We start from the raw sequence: 17,295 nt of genomic DNA on the forward strand, positions 1-17,295 counted from the left end.
ATCCACTTCTGTGTTTGCTAGGCCCCGGCATAGTCTCACAAGAGACATCTATATCTGGGTCCTTTCAGCAAAATCTTGCTAGTGTATGCAATGGTGAATCTTTTCTTTTTTTAAAGATTTAATTTATGTAAATGAGTGCTCTATCTGTATGTACACCTGCATGGCAGAAGAGAGCATCAGATCCTACGATATATGGCTAAGAGCCATCATGTGGTTTCTGCGAACTGAACTCAGGACCTCTGGAAGAGCAGACAGTGCTCTAAACCACTGAGCCATTTCTCCAGCCCCAAGAATAATGCTTTCAACAAATGATGCTGAGAAACGCTATCTATGCAAAAGGATGAAACTAGATGCCCAACTCACACATGCATGAACAAAAACTCAAATGTTTTGATCCAAAATTAGAATTAGCTAAAACTGCAAAACCCTAAGAAGAACATGTAAGAGTTTTGTGACCTTGAATTAGTCAAATAGATGTAATGTATCAACAAAGGATACATGATAAATGAGAAGAGTATATCAGGTGGGCCACATCAGAATTAAAGTAGCTTTTCCATGCAAAGGCTAGACCCTATTAACTAGCTCACAACTGAAAACAATAAAGACTACTAACACTTGTGGAATATCTATTGTGCAATAGACATGATTCTTAGTACAGCTCACTCAATACAACATTATAGGGCAAGACTTATTATCTATTTTATAGACTTGAAAAGCAAAGAAAGAATACAATGAAATAATATCAAGACCATAATGTAAGTAAGTAGTGGAATAAACACCCAAACCTATGCATTTATTCCAAAGTTACTGCCACTGTATTTATTAACAGGGTCAAAAAACATAATTTCATGATTGGAAGATATATATTTAGGTCAAGTCTCAAGAGTAGGTTCAGAATAATTAGTCAAAAACCTCAAAAACAAAAGAGGAGAGAATGTTGTCTTCCCACCCTTGGGCAGTGTTTTGCTCACAGATTATCACGGTAAACCTGCTATGCTAACAGCACTGCCCCTCTCCCACCCTCAGGGTGGTCAAGACTCATTTCACCATGGAGAGCCTACCTTTACTCAGCAACCTGAACCCTGCCTCCAGGTGGACACTCAGAAACTAGTGTTTAAGCCCTTTGACTGTAGCCTACAGCAGTCCTCACTGGCACAGCTTACAGATATGTACCTAAATAAAATCAAAGTTTAGTATATGAAACTGTTTAGTAAGTAGTGATTTTTCAATTTTCATTTTCTTCATCTTTTGAAAAATACTGGTAAATTTCTTTCTGACCAACATTTTAAACCTAAAAGGTTGACACAAAACTAGAGAAAAATAAATATCAAGATTATCTACTTTTCCATAAATTAAAAATCTTTATGTACCTCCTACTAAGCTTCAATGCATAGTTGATGAGCTGTACTACATGAAAACCGGATTCAGTAATAAATCCCATAGTCACACAAACAGCCACCTAATGGTTTCCTCACAGACAACACCTATCTCAAATAGAACAGGCATACCACTGCTTAATGAGATTGTCGTTTATTACCTCCAGGCCAAGTTCCAAAGACACAAGGGTGAACTTGCCATTTCCAGTGATACTGCTATCACAGCAGATAAACTTAAGCACACACTGAACACTACGGAAGAAGGAGCCAGAAACCCATGTGTAACAGTCTCCTGACACAGTTATGCCTGTCTTGAGAGCAACAGATGCAGCCACGTATGTTTTCTCCTCTAGGAGCTTAGTAGTAAGGATCGTCATCCTGGTAAGGGGAGGAAGGGTAAATGTAGGTTGATAACAGAAGTCCCAGAGTCTGGGTAAATTAAAAAGGGTTGCCGATGTGACTCATCTGGTAGCTATTCACCTAGTATGTACAAAATCTAATCCCAGCACTTGGGATGCAGAAGCAGGAAGATCAGACAATCAAGATCATCTTCAACTACATTTCAAGGTTGCAGCCTGGACCACGTAAAACTGCTTGAAAGCACAAAACGGGGTAGGAGTGGGGGTTGTCAAATATAAAGTTCTGCAGTTAGTAAGTGATCAGTTGATAGTGGCTAGATCAATGACAGTATAAATGAAATATAATAGTATGTACTCTGAAAAACTGTTCAGTCATCCAGTCATATTTAACTACTTAAACCGCAAAGACCTAGAAGCTAATACAAAATCCCAAAGAAGGCCTGCAATTAACCAGTACCACTGCTGAGCCCACTGCCTACTTCAATGTGCTGTTTAGTTTTCTGTTCTGTTGTCACCTCAATATAAATAGCAGCCTTAGACAAGGTAGATACAAGTTCCTATGCATACTGAATGCAGGTTCAAACTTCACTTCTCATCTCTGCATATTCAATGATGCAGATACAGCATCAAAACAATTTACAAAAAAGAAGTTAAAGTAAATTTTGTTTTGGTCTGAGTTATAAAGGAAGAAATGCACACTCATGCACATGGACACATACAAAGGACAAAAACACCCTACATATTAAGCACAGTAATTAAAAATCAAAAACAAAATTGTAAAGTATAATTTAGGTCACTAGTGTCCTATGTAGGCACAAAACTTGCTGCAAGAAAAAAAAAATCAACATTGCAAATTTAGTAAATGTGGTAAGAGATGTGCTCATATCCTGAAATTTGAATATATAAAGCATTTCTGATGTAGGACAAGTCATGAGATGATTTAAAATAAATCATAGTAAAGTGTCTGTTTAAAATGTTTAGGATTTTTATTAAAAATGTAAATATAATGGGAAGTATAAATTTGACCACAGATCTGTTTTATAACAGTGCATGAAGACAAATAATACTATAAAACAAGCATTAGTTATATCAAATAATTTTTATTACTTTAATCAGAAGCCTATAGGATATCCTTTTGACAACAAGAATACATTTAACACCTGGATTTGTACAAGTGGAAAGCTGCTACGATTTCAGGAGGAAAGAAAAATGTGTTCACATTATAGGGTAGGGAAAAGATTTAAATCATTGCCTTCACTGCTGCCTCTACTCCTCACAATGAAACTTGCTGATAGATAAGATGCAGCAGAGCTAATCATTCTCTGACCAGCTCTCTACTCCCTGACACTGCACTTATTCCATTTTCTCCACCACAGACACCTGGCAAATTCCCCTGTTCACGGAAAAATGGCCTACTTAGTACCACCTGCCAAAACACTTGTCTCTCTCTTCCTCTCCTAAAGGGCCATGGAAAGCCCAGTCTAACAGCAGCTTCAGGAGACTAGCATCCTCCATGGTTGGTTTTCAACATCAGAAGCCTTAAGCCCCCAGCAGACTGAAGCACCAGTCATTTGAGGCTTGTACGTAATGAGAAAATGATCAAATGATGAGAAGGGTCAAATTATGTGAATCAATTCTATTCAATTTTAGGTATTAGTATTACTCCTGTAGCTGCCATCACTCTCCACAGTACCTAGTTAGGATTTCTATAAACACAGAGTTCCATAAGTACTTCAAATATAAAAAAATAAGAAACAGGTAGTCAAATAATGTTTAAAGGCTTTTTACATGGAGTAAATGGAATACTAAACCTGTTCCTTCTAGGTCCATCAAAAAAAAAAAAAAAAAAAGGAAAGGAAAGGAAAAAGAAAAAAGAAGAAAGCAAGTCTAGGGCCTGGGGCCTGGTGAGAAGGTTCAGTAGATTAAAAACTTTCTACCAAGCCAGATGACCAGAGTTGAACTCCTGGGACCCACATGACTGAAGGACAGGAACTGATTTCTACAAGTGCCACCATATAGTTGTCAAGTGACACCCAAGTAACACACAATGAATAAAATAAATATAAGAAAAACATCTCTTTAAAATCAAAACCATGCAAAGGGATTAGTAGACGAAAAGAACTCAATCCCCAAACTACTTCAACTTCACAAAGAAAGCCAACATAGTGAATGAAACCAGCAGGACAAAGAATTACTCCCAAAGAAGGCTACTTCTAAAGTATGAGTTCAACTTCTAATAAGTAATATATAAATGACTTCAACTTTGAGTCTACTTGCTCTTTCAGCTGCTATATTATGCACTAAAGTAAAAAGCATAATTATTTAGCACCCCACCCTGAAAAGGGTGATTAAGCCTAATTACCCCCGAGCTGAATCCCTACCTGCAGCTTTACTTACCAACAGCCTTTACAATTCTATACTTGAATTTCACCTATTTTCCCTTTACCAGCCTGAAGATCTATTTCTAATTACTGCATTTTGTCTTCACAGGAAAGCTGATGCACTTTGCTTGATTTAAGCTGTTTTCCTATATCCATATCACCAGTTCCTTTGTGCTGACCTATGGTTTCACAGGGTCATAAATTATGGAAAACAAATGCTTTCTCACACACAGACACTAGGACACTACCCTATGTTCTTAATGATATGGGACAGTCAAGTAAGGCAAATAAATAACTGAACAAACACGCAGTGCTTCCTAAAACCACGGCTTGTATTAACAGAGAAGGTCTCATCAGAATCAGGACCACGTCTGAGCTGCTGACAGTGGTCAGGCCTTCAAGATGATTCCAGGGAACTATTTAAGAAAACGTCACAGAAATATTTTTTCAATTTCTTTCTTGGTAGTCTGTACGTGTCGTTTGACATAAGTTATGCCATTTCTTATTTCTTGTACGTTTTTTACACAGGCAGTCTATAAATTTGTACTGCCAAGACTATCAGATAGTGCTGCCCAGCCCTTCCAGTCAATCAGTACTAACAAGCGGAAGCTGCTTTCACTCAGAGAAAGGATGGTCTGCCTGCCTTTGCCATTTCCCATATTAGCAAATGTGACATTTGAATTATCACTGTTCAATACGAATATTACCAGGAAGTGGATGACAGAAACACAGGGTAACTCTATCAGGAAAAGGAAAAAAATCCCAGGGAGTAAAACTTTAGGAGAATTTATTCCTTTTACTTTTAGATACACACACACACACACACACACACACACACACACATACACACACGTATGTCAGAACATCATTAGGAGAAATTATTTTTTGTACTTTTTATACTTTTATAATGTTAGAAGAAATGTTCTAAAAGTACAAAGAATAATTTATTTATATTTTTACTAAATCCTAATTTATATATGCACACATATGCAATTCATAAAGGAAAGCACAATATATGGGACATGATCTTAGTTTTTCCTCAAAATATAAAAAGAAACCTTTTACTAAGCACAGAATTCTACAGAGTAAAGTTGCAACTGTTTAGAATCCAACTATTGTTTTGCAGTTTGCAACGTAACCAGTTAGTATCTGTCGAATGCATTATAATTCCTATATTCCATACAACTTAAAATTATTGTCAGAATACAAAGTGTATTTTAAATCTTCCTCATTTAGTTGGGATTAAACCATAAAGTTTATAACATCAACAAATAATATGACTCATATATGAAGTCATCTAGCTAAAGAATGTTTCTTGAAGTTAATTTCTACAACAACAAATGCCAACCATTTATTAAAAAAATAATCAATTTAAGAAAATGAACAAAAGAGCAGTTTAATTAATAAACACCTAGTTAGTTTTAAGACGACCAAGACAGAGCCTGCCAAAAGATTTACACCATTACACTGGCTGCTCATCTGTTCTCTAACTACCGACTTACATTCTGCAAAATGTATAAAAACGAAACCTACATTTTTTTATCCTATCAAGTTGTACAAAATGCCTATGGGAGACAATATAGTATGTCAATTAGCTAAGACATTACATTTAAAAAATGTTAAGCCAAAAGAATTGTTCTTTACTTTGTAAATGTTATAAAATGCAGCTAAGAGCTTTCACTATTACTCTATGATACGAAGTCTACATGGTAATTGGCAGCAGTCAAAACAGAATGGTATATGGGCACTTGATTTCACTGTGTAAACTAAAGAAAATATAAGTTTCCACAGCAATAAAAACACCACTTTGCAGGTGCCAACCAACAGACCACAGGACTTTAGCTAGCTGGAAAAGCAGCTTATTTTTGGAGTTAAACAGAAGGCTTTTCACACAGAAGATGGAGTCAGAGCCCAATGTGATCTGAAGCACTGCAAATCGCCACAGAGCAAACAATCAGGGAGGGCCCCAGCCTGCTGGGAAGGTTGCATTCTCCCATACCAACAAGGCAGGGCAAGTAAGCAGCTCACTGCAGCACCGAGGACAACAGCCAGCCTGTTCCGAGAACCGCCCAGCCGCATGCACAACATACCAACAGAGAATTCAGAGCAAGGGGATGGCGTTACCTCTTTTATGTAATTCTCTCAAGGGAATACTGTCTCCTCCCCCGTCATAAGGCAAATAGGGATCAGAAGAAGCATCCATGACCAGAATTTAAAAAAAATAATAATTATAAGATCGAGAAGCTTGCTAGATTAAAAAGACTGCCATTTTCCCTTCCCCTGCTATAGCAAGCAAGGAAGATGCCATATTTGATGAGGTTAGAACTGCATAGTTCGACTGGCTGAAGCAACTGGGTTCTTCCACAGTGGATGATGTCATCAAAGGGAAATTATTGCAGCCTGGTTGCTAGTGGCTACAATCTAGCCTGGCTTAGAGGCAGGCAGCACAGCCTTCTTAATCAGGTCCTGCTGTGTACGCAGATGACTAAGCGCCAAGTATAACAGACGAAAATGGTTTGAGAAATTTAAAGCGCTCACAACGTAGTTTTAATAGTAAGACAGTAGAAATATTTATTTTTAATTTAAGAAAATATAAGAAAGAAAAAGGTAGTTCTAGATCCAGAGAATGATGCTTTTCATGTCTAATGTAGAAAAGTCAGTACTAAAACAGATGTTTTATAAATGTACTAATTTATGCAGTAAATTCGTATGAGTCATAACAGTGAAAAACTAAAACATACCAACAAGTTTCTCCATAGTATTAGCTTTAAGACTCCTTAACTGTCTTTTAATCCTCAGCCTATTATGGAGAATGTAAAACCTGAGTCACTGGGTGGATGGTATTTTATCTCATTTACTAATCCTCCCCCCACCCAGCAGCACCTTTTTCTTTCCTTCAAACAACAGCTAGGAGACATTCTAATTAGGAGAAAGGTGAACTATGCAAAAAGATTTATTTTGTAGGAAACTTTCTATTTTGCTGTTTTCCATCTTACAGAAGACTGTGTGCTAAGAAAGACTTTGAGTAGAAAAATATGTATCAAAGTTAGCTACTCCCATCTTTGCTAAAAAAAAAAAAAAAAAAAAAATTTAAGTTTAAAAAGGTAACTTTTCGTTTTTAAAACAGCTATTCCAAACATAACTACTGCAGCGCAGTGGTGGNGCANGCCTTTAATCCCAGCACTTGGGAGGCAGAGGCAGGCAGATTTCTGAGTTTGAGGCCAGCCTGGTCTACAGAGTGAGTTCCAGGACAGCCAGAGCTACATAGAGAAAACCCTGCCTCAAAAACACAAAAACAAAACAAAACAAAACAAAAAACCAAACATAACTAGTGTTCATATGTGATAGGAGTACAAGTTTTACAGACTCTTCTGAGTCCTCTGACTGGAACACTCTTCTAAAGTGACTGTTATCCAGTACACTAAACAGGTGATGTCCACCACAGAAAATACTATGGAACTTGGGCAAAGATCTATAAACCGTGTTTTCGTCAGTCTTGAATGAGACAACCTCTAAGGTCCACTCCCACTCTGGGTGCATCTGAAAACTTAAGGTAAAGGAAGAAAAGACAGGGAATAAAGGGAGAAAGTCTACTCAATTAGCCTGGTCTATTTTCAATTATCTGGAGTCTTTTCTCTCCCAAGATCATAAGTTAAATAGGTTTCTAGATTTCAAAAGTCTTCAAACAGAGCTTGTTACAAAAGTCCATGTGGAATATGGAAGTGAGGACTAGGAAAAGAATACAAACCAGAATTAAAATTAAAATAATAAATAAAGGTTTTTCAAGTTCTCTTGGAAAACTGTATTTTAAGCAAGAAAAGCTTCGACAAAGTCAATTTTTTTGTTTTGTTTTTTTTTTTTGTTTGTTTTTTTTGTTTTTAGAGACAGAGTTTCTCTGTATAGCCCTGGCTGTCCTGGAACTCACTCTGTAGACCAGGCTGGCCTCGAACTCAGAAATCCTCCTGCCTCGGCCTCCCGAGTGCCAGTATTAAAGGGGTGCATCACCACGCCCGGCTTGACAAAATCAATTTTACCAAATTAGCTTAATGTAAATTTGGTCACTTGCTGTTCTTTGGTATATTTTATGACCATTTAGACATTTCTAACAAATATACACTGTATAACACTTATAAGTCATTTCATTTGAATGAGACTATGCTCTTACATACCGTAACATGAGAAGCCTCCCTACAAACGGCCCCGTATCTGGGCACACTCTCTGACCTTGCTCATAAGGAATGAGAAGCACAGGAGCTGGGGGCATATCATACCTGTGAAATGCTAACAATGCCAAGTAAATTTTGTAGCAATAGTGATTCACCTTTCAAGGTAAAAAATGTGTATATAATATATATTATTGTGCTGGTATTTGGAGAGTTAAGTTTAGTATGAAACATCAAGTTGAACAGCTGGTATCACTGAGCAACGAGGCAGAAGAGTAAAGTGAGCGTTCCCTCAGTTCTTACACAGTACACACCAGATGAGGTGAAGGGAAAAGGTGGACATTGTGTGCTTTACATCTTAGACCTCTCAGTGTTTGTTTAGCGGTGGTAAAGCACACAATAAGCTGAAATACAAAACAGTTCTGTAACAGTCATACCTCAGAAAGTCTTAGAACCTTGCCTGGGCAGATATGTTAGAAAAGAACAAGGTACACTGGAGGGAGAAGCAGGAGGACTGTGACCGGGTAATTACCATGCATTACACTCAGGGGTGTGGTGGAAGGGAAGGGAAGAAAAGATAAAGCCTAGAACCTGTAAGCAAGGCATGCATGAAAGTCTCAAGGGAGAACCTCTGAAGAGCCAAAAACACTGAAAGGCTAGACAGCACACACAGGCCTTGGAAGCCTCTCCCTAGCCGATCACAATCTTCGATTCCAACCTCATATGGAAGTCAGAATATGCAGACTCTCTTTATATCGTGATGTCATGATGGGCCAGCTTCCTGGTCCTATATAACACTAATGATCCAAGAAAGCTACCATCTTTTAAAGGCATATTTAGAGACAATCAAAAGTTTGCCTTTAGGGCTGACCAACAAGTTACAAAAATGACAGAAAGAGAGAAAAATGTTAAATAACTCAGGAATTAAATCAGGAAACCCAAACTGAGCAACAAATGCCATAAAACCCAAGAAATCTGCTGTGAGATTTTGTCTTCTATAGACAGAAACTACACACATAAAACCTCAACAATGTGGCTGCCTAAACAAGGCCTGACTAATGGCAGCACCAGATGCCATGCCAATGTAGATGGGGAAAACCTCACAGGGCCTTCCTCACCCCTAGATAAAGAGCCATGGCATAACCACAGGACCCTTTTCTTTTATTGGTTATTTTATTTACATTTCAAGTGTTATCCCCTTCCCAGTTTCCCCTCCACAAGCCCCCACTCCCCTTGCCTGCCTCTATGATAGTGTTCCCCCCACCCACCTACCTACCCACTCCCACCTCACTGCCCTGGCATTCCCCTATGACGGGGCGGGGGGGGGGGTCAGGGGCATTGAACCTCCACAAGACTAAGGGTCTCCTCTCCCACTGATGCCAGACAAGGCCATCCTATGCTACATATGTAGCTGGAGCCATGGGCCCCTCCGTGTGTACTAAGTGCTCCCAAGGACTAAACCACCAACCATAGTACCCTTTTCTATACTTTTGAGTTTCTACAAGAAAAAAATTCTATTTTTAATTTTATAAATTAAAGCCACTTGTGTGAAACAAGCATTGATAAGAAGTATCCTTCACTCCTTAAACTAAACCAATCGCTCCTAGAAACCTCAGGTTAACAACAGCCTATAATCCATTCACACCAGACACTCAACTTTCATTTACAGTTTAGTCCTCTTCCCTAAGAGAAAGTCAACGAGGGAAGGACACACACAGCAAAGCTGCCAGAGAGCTACATTAAAGCTACACCAATGGCTGCCAAGTTACACCACCACTAAACAGACACTGAGAGGTCTAAGATGTAAAGCACACAGTAAACTGAATTACAAAACAGTTCTGCAACAGTCATACCTCAGAAAGTCTTACAGCTTAATATGGCTTCCTGGTTAGTCAAATAACATATCACAGGATTAAAATACCAAACAGACAATAGCTCAATTTAAGTTCCCTCTTCTCAGGTTTGTCAAGGTGACCTAACCATAACAGTCCTCAACTATGGATACTTAATTAAATGTAAATGGATTAAATTCTGCAATTGAAAGATAATCACTAGCAGTAGAATTACAATGTAGGTCTGCAACCAGTACTCCAGATGACATAGGAAGATGCTGATTTAAAGACCACACTGAAACACAGCTACCACCCACTTAGCAGAAACAAGAATATTAGAAAGAAAACAGATGATGTCAACAGACTAACACACATACAAAGATTCTCTCTCTCGCTCGCTCTCATGTCAAGTATTGAATACTTAAAAAAAAAAACTCATTTTTCCTACGTGACAATGCAAGTTAAACACACTGAAACTACATGCCTATACTGATTACAATTCAACACTAGTATAGGATTAATTAGAAATACAATCAGAAGTTCTCATGTATGTTTAAAAATTATGAATTACACTTCTAAGTAACCCACAGGTTAAGGTAAATACCACTGCAGAAGTTAAAATGACAATGATAATTAATGATATCATTAAAAATATAATAGTATCTATAGCCTTAAATGTAGTCAATTGAAAGAGGAAGATAAAAAGGTAACCATTAATTACCATTTTAAAAATAATTACAGAAAAAATAATTACAGAAAATAGAAGATAAGACCAAGTCAACAAAGCAGAAAAATATATATGAGAAAAACAAAGACAGACTTGTCAGAAATAATAATCATTAAATCTATGATGACACAAATTAGTATAGGAAGGAGGGAAAAAGTAGTAAGAAGGTTGAGGAGAAAGAAAAGACAGGAAAAGAGCAAAACTAAGAGAAGATGATAACACAAATATCCATTATGAGGGGGAAAATAAGCCAATAGGACAGAAAAGAGTCTGGAAAGACTTCCTTCTATTTATGGGCCCTCATCTACAGGGAAGCACAACATAAGAGTGGGTATTTTAAAACTGGTTTTAAAACACTGTCATTAATACTAAGGAAACTGTCTATTTCCATGTTAAAATAAATAAATGCACACATACATATATCCTAAATACACATGTACACCATCATTTAGGTCTAAAAGGCAAACAAAGTTCTTTTTAAAATAATACAGGAGGACTATCTTTATGACTTGAAAGTACAAACATTTTTCTCAAAATACAAGAGTATGAACTATATAGGGGGAATAAAAATCACATAGAACAAAATTATAATTAAGAACATCTGTTCCTGGGCTGGAGCGATGGCTCAGAGGTTAAAAGCACTGACTGCTCTTCTAAAGGTCGCAATAACATGGTGGCTCACAACCATCCGTAATGAGATCTGATACCCTCTTCGGAGTCTCTGAAGGCAGCTACAGTGTACTTACATATAGTAAATAAATAAATAAATCTAAAAAAAAAAAAAAAAACAAAAAAACATCTATTCCTAAAATGCCCACTTGAACAATGAAATACAACTCATGGAATAGAAAAAATTTATAGCACATTTTACCCATTAAAGAGTTTATAGATAAAAATCTCTAAGATATGACAGTAGAGTTAAAAAATAAAAAGGTATGTGTGTGTGGTAGGGGGCAAATAACCTGTTATGTACTTCAAAGGAATCCCAAATAGCTACCATATATAAAAAAGATCTTTAATCTCTTTGGCCACCAAGAAAATTTAAATTACAATTACAACTTATAGTAAACTACATGTCTGGCATATCAAGAGGTTTGGGGAAAGTTCATCAATGGAAACTCTGATACATCCCTGAAGCCAGTAGTAGCCTTGAACCACACCTATGGCAAAAAGCTACTTATTATTCAGGATGTAGGACAAATGGAACTGGTGCACAAAAGAAGGCATAACTCTGAAAGTAACACTGTTTTTAACCACCAAAACCATAACGATCTATCAAAAATAAAATAATAGAATTATAGTAAATTTAGAAAAAGGATGATTTCATTACGTGGAGTAAAATCATCAATAGCTACTACCAACCCACATGGATGGTTTGGGAAACAGTACCATAGGAAAGAGAGAAAGGCCTATGGAGCAAATTATTCCATTTTTACCTTTCAAAAACAGGCAATATTAAGTCCTGCTCTTAAGGATGTGTATGTATGTATATATATATATATATATATATATATATATATATATTCCAGTGATCAAATCACCAAGTGAAGCCAGAAAAGTGACTAGTGAAAGATGCTACGCCTGGGACAGGAACAGGTAATGGGACAGCATGTACTCAAGGTTTTCTGGAATAGGCTACGCTTTGTTTCTTTAGGGGTGGGCTACAAGATGTTTGCTGTGTAATGACAAAGAAAGTTGTATAATTATGTTTTATGTCACAATTCAAGTGTCAGAGTTAGGAATGTGTCCTAAATACCTCTAATTCTATTATCATCTAAAGCACATTTCAATACAGTACTAACTAAATTCCTTTAGTGTAACAGTATTTACCATTTCAAATAAGTGGTTCTACTCACTGGGGAAAAATTAGTTTGTTTTGCTCACTCCTTCACACCCAACTGAGAGAGTAGAGAGAAACACAGACACAGACACACACACACCACACACACACAGGACTCAGTGACTTTAGTTTCTCTGGACTGTTTTTGCAAGAGCTAAGGCAACATTTGCAGATGGGATTTTAGGTACAAACAGCCAGGTCCTGGAGTATAATAAAAAGCAAGCTCCCTTCTTTCCAGTGATAGCAACTCAGTGTTTTTAGGATTTCATTGATACTTTGACCTCATTTTACCCAGGTAGGCACCACCAACAAATCAATATCATGATCTATTACAATATCATTTCCTAGTACACTTAAGACATTCCAAATCACAACACTGCATAAATTTAAGGTGTTTAATTTTTCCTATATGCATTGCCTTATTTTTACATTAAGGCATGAATTTGGGCGGTCCTCTGTTTCTAGTAGGGTGCTCTGCATAAATAGCCTGGGATACAGGTGCAGAAAATGTTTACAAGGGAACTGGCAACAGAGTGAAGGCTATCAAATGCATGAAGAACATGACCTTGCTTAGAATAAGTACCAGATGAACTCTGGAATCATTTATTCTAAAAATAATTCTGAGTAGACCATTTGAAAGCCCCTGGACTTTTCTCCAGCAGGCAGTCATTAAATATAGTCACTAGAGTCGTTTTAGAGCAAAGACTCAGGCCTAGAAATCCCAAATAGGCTGGACCATTGTGCTGACTAATTTTAAGTCTATTTGGCACCTGGGAAAAAAGTCTCTGAAAGAAAGACTGGGCTGTAAGCAAGCCTGTAGGGCATTTTCTTAATTAGTGTGGGCGGGCTCAACCCTTTGTGGGTGGCGCCATCCCTGGTTCTCTAAGAAAGCAAGGTGAACAAACAAGCCAGAAGGCCCCTCCACAGCCTCTGCAGCAGCCCCTGGCTCCAGGCTCCTGCCCTGCCTGAATTCCTGTCCTCCCTGCTTTTGAAGATGAACTGTTATATAAAACTGTGAGTGAAATAAACACTTTCATCCCAAGTGGCTTTTGATCATCATGTTTCATCACAATAATAGTGACCCTAAGTAAGACACCACCTATTTACAACGGGCTGATTAAAGACAGACTAGTGGTGCAAAACAGGGAAAGGGGACTTAGCCATGATAAATGCTGTAGGGACCCCACACTTCTGGCAACCATAGCATCTACACTCACACTCACATAGCAACAAAGGCATATTATGAAATGTAAAGATAAAATTATTAAAAACGTCTAAACCAGCCTTTACCAAAGATTTCCAATGTAAGACTTGTGACTTTATGTTGCAATTTAGAATGTTTCGTGGTCGCAAACATCTCCCTCAGTAGAACAGTATCACCAAGTACTGGGAAACGACAAGTAAAGCAATGCAGCTGAAAGCTTATCCTTCAGACTGCCAAGTAGAATGATTCTAACTCACAATTTGTATCTTAGATTCCTGAGCAACACCACCACATCTCCTCCCTTCCCTCCACCCCACTCCCCATCTACAATAAAAACCTTAACCATATCAGGGGGTAATCAGGTCAGCAGCTTTCTTTACTACACATCCTTACATGCATCTGGTCCATTTGGGGAAGTGGAGTTTCCTCTGGATCTAACATCAACCTAGGATTTTTTCTAGTCTGTTTTTTTTTTTTCACTCACAGTTTTATATAACTTTATTTCAGAATTGAGAAATCCTGCATACTTCTTGCTTTCAAAACTGTTAATATTTTACATTTCCATGGTATATTTGTCAAAATTAAAAAATAACATTGGTCCAACTCCAGACTTCAGATTTTGTTTGTGTCCTCTTTATATTATAGATACCAGTTGAGAATACCATACTTTATTTGGTTATTGTCTTTTGCTTTCAATCTTTTTGATTTAACTTGTTTCCATGACCTTTACTGGTCAGGTATCCCTCAGAATGTCTCCTATTCTTTATTATTTTTCTTGAAAATAGATGTATTTGAGATACAGATCTTCAGAAAGAACACAAGGACGACATCTTCAGGGGTATATATCAATCTCAAATTATTTGTGACATTAATGTTCATCATTTGAATAACAACACTTGCCAAGTTTTCCCACTAAAGCATTTCTGTTTCTACCTACCCCTGACTCTATTCTTCAAACATGAACCATTAAGTCAAGCCCACCTTTAAGGAAGAAAGATGTTGGAATTAAGCTTCTTCTCCATGAAGTTGCAAAAGCTACATCAATTATTTGGGATTCTTCCACAAGCGAGACATGCCTTTCTCTCCACTCCCCATTTATATCAGTGTGTATCATTTATAGCACAGATGTGGGCCCACTTCCCACATGGAACAATATTCCACATGCTTTCCTTTGTGGCTCTTTGATTGCAGCTTTGCCCAGTAGGGACTCGTTCAGGTTCCTCTGACATGTTCCCAGTGGTTTTTAAAAGCATTTTTTTGTTTCTGACACAGTAAGATACTCTATGTCATTTTATATTTTTCTACAACAATCTAAATCATTATTGAATCTCAAAAGGAATCATAAAATACTTTTATGAGCCCCAGGATGTAATCCATTTGATGGCTCAGAAGTTTAAACTTTGGATACCCATGACAAAATTGCCACAAAATTTTTTTCAGATACAATAAAACATTTCCACAATTTCTTCTACCATATTCTCCCCCAACTCCCCCCAAAACCTAATCTGAACCAGGTGCAGTGGCACATGTCCTTAACTCCAACACTCTAGGAGCCTCATTTCTCAGATAAAGAAATCAGGAAGCAGAAGTGATAATGACAGACAGTGTGAGAAACCCCATAATCCAGCCCTGCTCTGCTTCCCACGGAAGGCTCAGGTCTGTCACTTTTTCTCCTGAATGCCACTACCATTTTGGTATAAGTAACATACTACCTCAAACCCTTCTGAAGAGTCTGTCCATTTTTTTAAGTATCTAAGTAAGCCAAATCTTTTTTAAATCAATTCATATTGATTAAAAATTAAAAAGTTCCTAAAACTATAAAATTTAAGCAGCTAATATACTAAACAGATGGCTACTTAACAAGGTTGCACTAATGAGCTCCTCTTACATGTACACCAATATCAGATGGTGTAAGAAAATGATCAAATCATCAGCATAAATGGTTGTCCATGATATATCTTTCCCACAAAGTTTGGAAATATGAGGAGGATCAGGAGATGAAGGCCAGCCTCAGCTACACAGAGATAGGAAACAAGAGACCCTGTTACAAAAACAAAGCAAAAAAAAAAAAAAGTTAATTAAAATGTATCAGCTCTAAGAGAATTATGTGCAGAAGAACATAAATTACTTACAAATGAGAGGGACCAAACCAACTAGGGTTGTTACAGAGAAAGAAGCTGGAGAGAGAGCACGCAACGGACAGCACAAATAAGGTGAGGAAAGCAGCTGCTGCGGCAGCAGCCACCACGACGTGAAGTAAGATGAGGCTGTCTAGAAGATCCCAGGAGCTAACTTAAGAAGCAAACGCACAAGTTCAAGGTCAGTTTTATAATTCCTTAGCTAAATTGTTACTATTTTTAAAAACACTGAAAAGCATAAAGAAAAAAACAGACAAACTCCAAGACCAAAATAAAAGCCATTTTCATGTAATTTTCTCTAACCTTGTGCATATAAGCAAGAGAGTTGGGGTATTATCCAGAGTTTACACATAAAAGCCTTGCCTGTAGTTTTTAACAGTTAGGAAGTCACTTTATTTAGCAACCCAGTTTGTTCTGGGCTGTTAGTTTATCTTGAAACAAATTCAGTTGTCAGGTGGGGGTCCTTAGACCCAGCCCCAGGAGGTCCAGTAAGTCTCTTACAAAGCATCTGTGACGTTAAACCATTAATACTGACACACATCAAAAGTCTATGGCTACTCTAAGAAACAATGGAGACGCATTTACTACTTAGTCACTCACAGTTCTAGAGAGCAAAAGTCGAAGATCAAGGTGTCAGCTGGAACGCATTCTTTCTGTAACTTTAAGAACAAAATTGGCGTCCTTGCTTTTTCCAGCTTCAAAAGGCCTCCTTTGTCCCTGAGTTGTCCTCTTCTTTATCACTCCAGCCTCTCAGCTTCCTCTCTTCCAACAACACTGAGCCACCTGCCTTCCTCTTTTAAAGACCTCTGATTACATTGGCACCGCCCAGCTATTCCAGGCTAACCTCCACATCTGAAGATCTCCGGTCCAATCAACAAAGTCCCTTTCATCATTTGCTGTAAGAGTTTTACAGGTACCAGGAACTAGGTATGGGTGTTGTGGGAGGGGCCATTAGTCAGTCAAATAGAACACTTTTTCTTTGTATTGACCTTTGCATAGTTAATACAAGAGTACTAAGAAGCTGCCACCTAGCGCAAATCAAAGCTGTCACACCAACACGTTCTAGACACTCTTGTGTTTCTCACAATTGTGCCCTTGTAAAAACACAAAGCCTGTTTTCTTACAGATAAATGCCTTTGACACACCAGCAAATAATACTCACTTTATTGAATCACAACTTTTGGCTACATGCTCTATTTAATATTCTGTGTGTAGAAACAGAAAACTAGAACCCTTTGTTCACCCTCCCTGCTCTTGCAGTGGCCCATCTGGGAA

At 37.7% G+C, this 17,295-nt stretch overlaps 1 protein-coding gene across 8 annotated transcripts in view; it reads right to left on the minus strand.

The window, feature by feature from the left end:
- Positions 1-17,295, minus strand: part of Clcn3 (chloride voltage-gated channel 3) — a 74,373-nt gene that overhangs the window by 37,385 nt on the left and 19,693 nt on the right. The window contains exon 1 of one of the 8 annotated variants that reach the window (XM_021171076.2): positions 6,241-6,578. The exons of 5 other annotated variants lie outside the window; for them this stretch is intronic. In XM_021171076.2, coding sequence (XP_021026735.1) covers positions 6,241-6,319 — 79 coding nt within the window. In that variant the 5' untranslated portion in view covers positions 6,320-6,578. Of the gene's footprint in view, positions 1-6,240; positions 6,581-16,620; positions 17,051-17,295 lie in introns of those variants that run through there. 2 more of the 8 variants (XM_029480341.1, XM_021171072.2) reach the window with 2 other exon arrangements.

This window comes from Mus caroli, chromosome 8 (assembly GCF_900094665.2).
Source record: "Mus caroli chromosome 8, CAROLI_EIJ_v1.1, whole genome shotgun sequence".
Taxonomy (NCBI): Eukaryota; Metazoa; Chordata; class Mammalia; order Rodentia; family Muridae; genus Mus; species Mus caroli.